This window comes from Austrofundulus limnaeus, unplaced genomic scaffold (genome assembly GCF_001266775.1).
Source record: "Austrofundulus limnaeus strain Quisiro unplaced genomic scaffold, Austrofundulus_limnaeus-1.0 Scaffold12, whole genome shotgun sequence".
NCBI lineage: Eukaryota > Metazoa > Chordata > Actinopteri > Cyprinodontiformes > Rivulidae > Austrofundulus > Austrofundulus limnaeus.
In genome coordinates this window covers 3,077,519-3,086,468 of record NW_013952414.1, presented here as the reverse complement: position 1 = coordinate 3,086,468, position 8,950 = coordinate 3,077,519, and the positions used below count along the sequence as shown (strand labels likewise).

The 8,950-nt window shown below is 39.2% G+C and overlaps 1 protein-coding gene across 1 annotated transcript in view; it reads left to right on the top strand.

Annotated features, from left to right (window-relative positions):
• Nucleotides 1-362: 362 nt before the first annotated feature.
• The window catches only part of slco5a1 (solute carrier organic anion transporter family member 5A1), a gene marked incomplete at its 5' end in the record, with an annotated part of 46,160 nt that continues 37,572 nt past the window's right edge, over nt 363-8,950 (top strand). Inside the window, 1 exon segment of the mRNA XM_014002309.1 lies at nt 363-982. Coding sequence (XP_013857763.1) covers nt 363-982 — 620 coding nt within the window.

The following is an 8,950-nucleotide window of genomic DNA, read 5'->3' as shown; positions in this document are numbered from 1 at the left end:
GGCTAAAACTCCACCGTGACCATGACTTCATCAGACAACGAAGAAACCGGGAGCGATCTGTCGGAGTCCGTGAAGATCCAGGAGATTCAAGACCAGTACACGGACACAGAGAACTGCTTCAAGTCCAAGAGTTTACCCATCCTGCTAAGACCTCGTCAGCAGGACGGCAGGACTGCCGAGCCTCAGCTGGTCAGCGTCACAGGAATATGTGTGGCTATGGAGGAGAGCAGAGTTCTCCAGCTGAAAACCCCAGACTCCAGCCAGGCTGAGTCCCCCTCCTCCTGGACGGACTTGTCCCCTTCCATCTCCAGCATGGTGGGGCTCAGCAGGTCCATGCCAGTCGAAGGCCACAGGTCTGCGGGCTCCAGAGGCAAAACACTTGGTTTCTCGTTTACCCGCTTCATCCACATCCCAGCGAGGAAGTATGCGCGGGTCATACTGAGAGATTCACGTTGCTTCTTGTTCTGCATGTGCTACCTAACCTTCATCCAGTCCCTGATGGTGTCGGGTTACCTGAGCAGTGTCATCACAACCATCGAGAAGCGCTACAGCCTGCGCAGCTCCGAGTCAGGCTTGCTGGTCAGCTGCTTCGACATCGGCAGCCTGCTGGTGGTGGTCTTCATCTCCTACTTTGGCGGCAGGGGTCAGAGGCCGCGCTGGCTGGCCGTGGGCGGCGTCTTGATCGCCGTGGGAGCGGCGCTGTTTTCCCTGCCGCACTTCATCTCGCCGCCGTACCAGATCCAAGAGGTGAACTCCTCGGCGGGCCACGAAGGCCTCTGTCAGAGCGAGAACAGCAGCGGGCGAGAGCTGCTCGACATGGCGTCGTGCCCCCGCGACCAGGAGGGCAATGAGCACAACCTGTACGTGGCGCTGTTCATTTGTGCCCAGATACTCGTGGGCATGGGTTCTACGCCAATCTACACCCTGGGGCCCACCTACCTGGACGACAATGTGAAGAAAGAGAACGCATCTCTCTATCTAGGTAAGCCAACTATGGATTCATCCCATGTAAAATTGCTATAGTCAGAAAATAAATTCATAAWTCCACCCATTTTTTAATACGTTATTTATGAGCAACATTTTCAGAAAAAGGAACTAAATAAAAAACATAAAACAAATTAAATAATTTACAGAGTTCTAACGTCTTGAATTTATTGGTAACATAGCTGAAAGCACCCACTTTTGATGTTATCATCCATTAAATGGACGTTATTAGCCATTATCTGTCCCATAGAATGGCTTCAGACTGTCAGCTGGTTTTTATGAGGCGTAAAGCCACTAAGGTTTTTTAATGCAATCTGGTTAATATGAGGCATAAAACCATTAAGTTTTTTATGCAATCTGGTTAATATGAGGCATAAAGCCACTAAGGTTAATTTTAGAGAAAATGACCTGGGCTACGATAAAGTAGACCGGACTCCGGCGGTGGCAGATTGTTGCATTCCAACGTATATGGCACTGGTAACCCACTAGGGGGCACTGTCGGGACAGTCTGAAGCCATTCTATGTGACTGAAAACCRCTAATAACGACCCTTTAATGGACTGATAACATCCAAACAGGCTGCTAAAAGGGAGTTGGTGGTGCCATGGTATCATAAGCCTGAGGTTGCAGGTTTGAGCCCAGATTGCGTCAGGGCATCCATCGTAAAACCATTGCCAAAAGCGAGTTTGCTCGACGTCGCGACCTCTGCAGAAAGAGCAGTCGAAAGAAAAAGAGGAATGTAAAGTAGCTCAAATGAAATATATTTACTCAATCGTGCTTTTCTGCGCTAATAACGCTGTTTTTTAAAGCATAGACATCTTTACTCACCCTAACTCACAGGGCTCCACAAAACAGATTTTATTTTTCATTATAAAGTGGATTGGATTGTTTTATTTCATAGTGGCATGATCATGCTTGTGCTCAGAGAGTTCATCCTCTGTATTTTTGGTTTAATCTCCATGGCATGCAACCTTTACGCCACGCAGAGGTGAATACGCACCRCTAAGTCAACCCCAGACCAGAGGCACACGTGAGACGGGACAGGGAATGTAGAGAGGAGCAAAACTGGGTTGCTTATGATTAATATGGCAGCACGTGTGTTTTTGTGTGTATTATACCACAGTGTTGGTAGGTTGGCACACAGAGGGTGGACAGCCTTGATGAAACTCACACTAACGTCTAACCAGGACTGACAGGTCTCTTGTGATTTAAGTGTTAGCAGGTTGTTATCTCTTTGTTTTTATATGCTACGCTGGAACATTACAGTGCGTTCAGATTGTTTGGCTGCACACCGTCTACTCCTAACAGCTTACGAAGAAAATTGTGATTACAGAATTAACCTTTCTGTGAGTCCGTCTGGGTTTTGCTGTTGGATTACTCGGACACGGGGCACCCTGCAGTCTGCATCCACACAGATGGCTGCTGGTTGAATAACCTTTGTGTCAGACTGCAACTTTTATTGCTGTCATTTAATCTATTCTGTATGTTTTCAAGTTCTGCACCGATTATTTAAAATAATCAATTACATTGATTACTAAAATTAGTTGACATTGCATTATTTACCCACATAAATGTTCATTTGTACATTTGAGGCTAAAAAAAGAAGACTTCATTTTCAAAAGTTGGCTATGTTTAACTGAAAGTAAACCAAAGAAAGTAAAAATCAGACTCGGTTATTTCATGGCAGGACAGTCGCAGTGAAAACGTTACGATCTTCTGAAACATTAGCATGCTTGAGCCGTGATTACATCCTCTGCACATGGGTAAGTTTTAGAAAGTTAGCTACTTCGTCAGGTTCATGCTTCATAGATCTTATTTTCAGTGACTGATCACTTCATGGYAAAGTCAACTATTTATAATTTGTGTTTACTATCAGAAAACAGTGTATCTTGAAAGCAGAACTATCAGTTATGCTAACATTAACTAAAGCATTAAGTGCTTCATATTAAATCACTGAATTATAGTAATTGTTTTGTTTTTTTTACTTTTGATCTGCCAGATACAGCAAGATTTTAACCAGGATAGATTATTATTATTTTTTTTACTTTTATGCACTTGAATGCCATTTTAAACAAAGTTGTTCTTTAATTTATTTTGGACTTGCAGCAGGGTAGGTTAACAGCCCCTCATGCTGGGGGAGAGCCTGCTGTTTTGAGTTATTTGTACATTAGCTGTTTGTTCAAAAAAAAAGACTAGTATTTAATTTGTATTAAATTTCATTTTTCTTGTGATCACATGTATTTATGTTAGAAATACATGTGATTAAGCTTACATTATGGGTCATTATTTAAATTTGTAATGGGAACTTGAAAGACTGGATAATGGGGACATTCTCATGTGTGAGCAGGTGAGGTGAGATTGTACTACAGCTGGGAAAAGAAGTGCACACAAAGGAAGCATAGATGGACATTGTGACAGAAATAATCGTAGACTAATCAGCTAATAGATTAATAAAAAATAATGGATGGATTATTTGACTATCAAAATAATCATTAGGTGCAGTCCAATATTTTTGTTAAAACAAAAACATCAGTGAAGAGGTGATTAATGTCAACATTTTAACAAGACATTTTAAGACTATTAATATTACTTGGGTATTTTTGTTCTAGTTTTTGAAGATGCAGCCTTTTTTGTGCATCTAATTAACTGTTTTTCCTTTTTAAAGCTTGTTTATATTTGCGTGAAGAGTACTGTGTGAACTCTGTTGGACTGAAAACATTAAAATGGTGGCTCAGCATTAACATCAGTGTTGCTACCGCCGCCTCATTTCAGTGTTGCATACCCCCATGGAGCCATTGAGACCCAGTATTGATCAGATCCCTGCGTCACAGGGAGCCAATGCAGCACTACACTCGAATCTACCACAAAAACAACAAGGAAAGATCCTCGGGCACGTTTCTTTATCGGCTCTCACCTCGGTAAGGTGCTCCAGAGGAAGTGCGTCGACAGCTGAAAGGCTCATTGAGCCGTCACAGTCGAGACAACCCCTTGTTCAGATTTCCACTTGCTCCAATGACCTTGATGGTCACTTCAAATGATGGGAAGGAGAGATTGTCTCTTTCCTTCCCATGAAGCAGCGTTTGGGTTAACAACCCGTTCTCATGTGGTGGAAATAGCAGATGTGTCAAGAGAAAAAACCATCCTTGATTTGTGTTTCAGATACTCAGATTACCATGGGAACTAGATGGCAGTTAAAATATGCAGATTCAAGTATAAACTTTTCGAGTCATGGATGACTTTTTGTTTGAATGAACCCACATTTCATGTAATAACTATTCAAATTTATTTCAGTGTTTTTCCAAATTATTTGAACATATAGGTGACTCATATTCATAGATTTTCCCCTCAAGTCTTCCTCAGTGCGTCTAGTTGAAACCTTTTTTATTTTTTTCACCTTGCAGTGGGTCAGAGGCAAGGATGTGCCTGCCTTTGTAGGACAATGCGGTTTACGTTGAGGGGTACTTCTTGCGTCCTTGGAAAAACACAAAGCACGCGCTTGCTCAGGTATCAGGATGTTGTGGCGTACGCACAGTTCTTTCTCAGTGTTTCCCAGCACCAAACTCACATCTGTGATCAGGTTTGACAAAACATCTGTACTCAATTCAAGTTTGCTATTGACCAATACATTTAGGACCGGTTCTACCACGTTTAATGCTTTCCTTTTTACTCTGATAGTTTTCAACATCCCTTTCTTTGTTGCTGTGGTAAACATTTGCATCTGTGTAGCAAATTTATATAGTCTAAAATAGGGTTTGGCGACATTGGCAAAAAAATCACAAGTATTTGTGGTATTTAACCGATAACAGTTAATATGATGATTAATCCCCTGGAGTCCCAGGAAACCTGCATGCCCTTGTCATATGACCAATTTAAATCACTCTASTGGGAAAGATTTGCGCTCTGTAAAAATCTGTTCCAAATTATGTCAAAAGTACAGACTTCAGGCTATAAATAATTTTTTTAATAGTGATAGGCCAACTAAAACCGGAGTTATGATAAATTAATTGCCAATTTTTAAATTTTTTTTTTTAATGTTCATCATTTGAAGTGGAGAGGAGCACCGAGCAGACTGACTGGGGAAATCTCCAGTCAGTCTGCCTGGTAACATTAATTGTATTAATTGTCAAGTGCCAAAAAAAATGTTGCTTAACGTTTTTCTGACGATTAATTGCACACAATACAATTTTTTTAAACAAATATATTTATTTCATTTAAAAACAAAACAAATACATACAACAAATATTAATACAACAAATAAAGTGAAAGGTAGCAGAAAGAAGAAAAAAATTCTTATTGATATCTGCCCCCTTTTTAAATAAATAAATTGAAACCATAATAGCCTTCAAACAACAAAACATAACAAAAACTTCAACTCCTTCTCGAACAACGGTTCTTATAAATGCACACTGTACAAATTCATATCTCCTCAACAATCTAACTTTCACCATTCTCTTAAACAAATTTATTGAGCCAGCATTTTTATAATCACTTTCCAGATTGTTCCACAATCTTATTCTTAGGACCGAAGTACATCTGTCCTTCAAATTTGTTCGAATTTTGGGCTTTACAAACACCTCTATACCCATAAGGTTATAATTACTTACTCTCATAACAAAATTTAATTGCATATTTAGAGGTAATAAATTTTTTATGAGCTTTATACATAACCTGCAAAATATTATGATAAACCAACTCATAAAATTTCAATAATTTCAAATGAGAAAATAATATATTTGATGGGTGACTGTAATTTCTTCTGGTGATAATTCTTATGGCTCTTTTCTGTAAAATAAAAATGGGATTTTTGCCCAACCTTAATGTAAAGGGTAAATTAATTAAGTTTGTACATCTGAGTAATGAAGATGAACTACAAACAAATTTAATTTGAATCACTTTTTCATTTGTTTGTGCTTCTTAATATATTAATTTCTGTTTTAACATCAACAGCTATCAGATCTAAACAATTATTATGTTTCCTTCCAGTTTTTTGACACAGTGCCCAGTAGTTATAAGATGGAAGGGCTTGTGTAATTTACAAGCAAATGTTGCTGAATAGCTGTTCTCTGTGAGAGATGACCTAAAAGGATTAGGTCCCCAAAAGGCTTTTCACTCCATGTTTGCATGGTTATACATAAATGCATTTCTTATTGCACTGATCTTAATGTGTAACCTTGTGTGACCGTGTGTCTGAGTTACAATTTTAGAATTTAATCTTGATTGGATGTTTCATTACGTTGCTTATGTTTTATGTTTTATTATGTTTCATTTTATCTTTCCACCATTTGACTTGGTTAATGATTGTACAGCACCTTGTGAATATATTTCTGTGAAAGGTGCTTTATAAATAAAACTTGACTTACTTACTTACCTACCTAGTTGCTTACTTACTTACTTACCTACTTACTTAATTACTCACTTACTTACTTACCTACTTACTTATTTAATTACTTAATTACTTACTTACTTACTTAATTACTTACTTACGTACTTACTGACGTACTTACGTACGCACTTACTTACTTACTTACGTACTTACTGACGTACTTACGTACGCACTTACTTACTTACTTACTTACTTACTTAACCTTCACTGGCTAGACTGCCCAGTCTCTTTGCATTGCAGAAGTGGAAGTAGCTTCCCTCTACATGCAGGAAATGGTTAGTGAGTCCCTCTTGGCTGACAGAGCCATAGCCTCTGCATTAACAAGCATRCTGTGCTGAAGACGAACTAAAATACTCATTTTATTGGTGTTTCTGCATTATTAATATCTGTTAAGCACCCATGAAAAACCAGGGGTCTCTAATGCAGTCATGGTTTAACACACTGGATTTGTCAAAGCTGAACGTGTTTATAAAAGATGAGTTGAAACATCCACAGAGATGTTCTGAACTGCAGTCTTGCCTGCACTCACAGGRGCACAAGGCGTGTTTTTTACATGGACAAATTTAGAAACACTTGCTCTCTGTCTCTCTTCTGAAGTGTGCATAATGTGTGTTCCCTGCAGTTTGAAAATACGAGTGAGCTGCTAGTTTATGGCGAAACTTCTGTTTTTCCTTCAGGAACAATCTGTGCTCACTCTGTTTGTTTCGTTAAATTGTGTGTATATGTTCTGTTTAGCCGCAACCAAAGCTAATTCAGATTGTGCACACTCAGAGATCCCTCGAGAGCRCGCCTTCTCGCGGCTCCTCCTGCCCTGGCTGGATGAAATATCTCATTTCACTTTTTGGTTTTAGGGTATGGCCCCATCAGACGTGGGGCCGCACACAGATAGCAGGCAGGTCCTGTTTCATCACGGCCCCTTTTGGGCTTTACAGTTTGAATATTACTGCCCCACTTTTCACCGACGCACAGTCAGGGTTACTCAGCAGCAGTGACCTTTTTTTAGCTGCAGCCTGCGAGCTCTGACTGCTACTGTACTGTGACTCCCCTGTGCACCACTGACCTCTGTGAGGTCGATCTTGTGCTTCAGAATGTTATTGCAGAAACGGGAGGTGTGATTAAAAAGGAAGGAGAACGCACCAATGGATGTAGAAGTGTGTTTGACTTTAAAAAAAAGAAGTCTAAACAACCGGATTGATGATTAGTTTTTGCACAATACCACATAAAATAATCAGTCACTGTTTTCTAGGTGATGTAGCATTGTTGTTTTGACATGTGGGAAAGTTCCTGGGGAAATGCCACAAGACCTTTTTATGCAGGAAAGCTTTTGTTTTCCGCAGTGCAGGAATTTGTTTTTGCCTCGTTGGTCCACACATGTAACAATTTCTGGATGTCTCAAAATACCCACTGGTGATGTTTCATAGAAACACCGTGGAGGGATTACAAAGAACTGGACAATGGAGACAACATTTGACTGAAATCATTAAGTGATTCAAAAAAAATGTACTCATTAGCAAAGTATTCAAACTTAGTATTTATTTGTGAATAGTTGTGATTGAGATTTACTTGAATAGAGTTAGCTGTCACAATAAATTTTAAAGTGGGGGTGGGTGTTATGCAAAATTGACTTTTTTGAGCTTTATTATGTTACAACATCATTCCCTCTTTAAAAACATACCCACAGTGTTACTTTGACTCATTCATGCATGTTTGAAAAGTCTTTGAATCTCCTGTGGTAGCCATGTGAAGCTGGTACAAAGCTCCACCTATTTAACCAAAGCTCCTCCCTGGAAATCAGTCTGCAGCCAAGCTCCTCCCCTGAAGCAATGTTGTGAAGTGGGAGTTTCAGAAATGGTAGGAGGTTCTTTAAGAGACAGAGGCCAATTACAAGGAGTTTAGATATGAAATTTATTTTCATCTATACAGCATTTTCATAACTGAAGGTAACATAGTTGCTTGATTGTGTTATAGAATTGTACTGTGCCTGGAAAATACATAATACCTCAAATGGCAAAACTGAGGGACCGCTTTCCTCTATTCACTAATACGTCAGCAGCAATACATACCATTTCAAACACAGATCAAAAAACATTTTTTTTAATTTCATGTACATCATATCATTGAAACACAGCATCTGAACAAGAAATTGTTTTTCTTTATGTGTATCGTGCATGTTGTGGTTTCCAGTTGCTTGTTTTTCATAGGAGTGTAAGAAAATATTGATACATTGAAATATCGCGATATTTCATTTCCCGATACTGTATCGATATTCTAAAGCCCTGTATCGATTTTTTTATTAAGGTTTAAAATGTCTGCTTTCCTGCCAGCCGTTCATTTTTATGTTGTAGTTCAGCTTCTGACCGCTAGTTGGCAACAGTGAGCCAGCCATTTGGCTCCTCCACCTCTTGAGGTAGAGGCTATTGTTAAGTGTTGGATGACCATATTGTAAATTAATATTAAAAACTAAAAGCTGCAAAAATATATATTTTCAACCTATTTATTGGCAAATTTAGTCTGATAATTGAAAACATGGATGAAATAAGAAATATGAAACAAATAAAATACATACAAAACAGAACACAGCTAA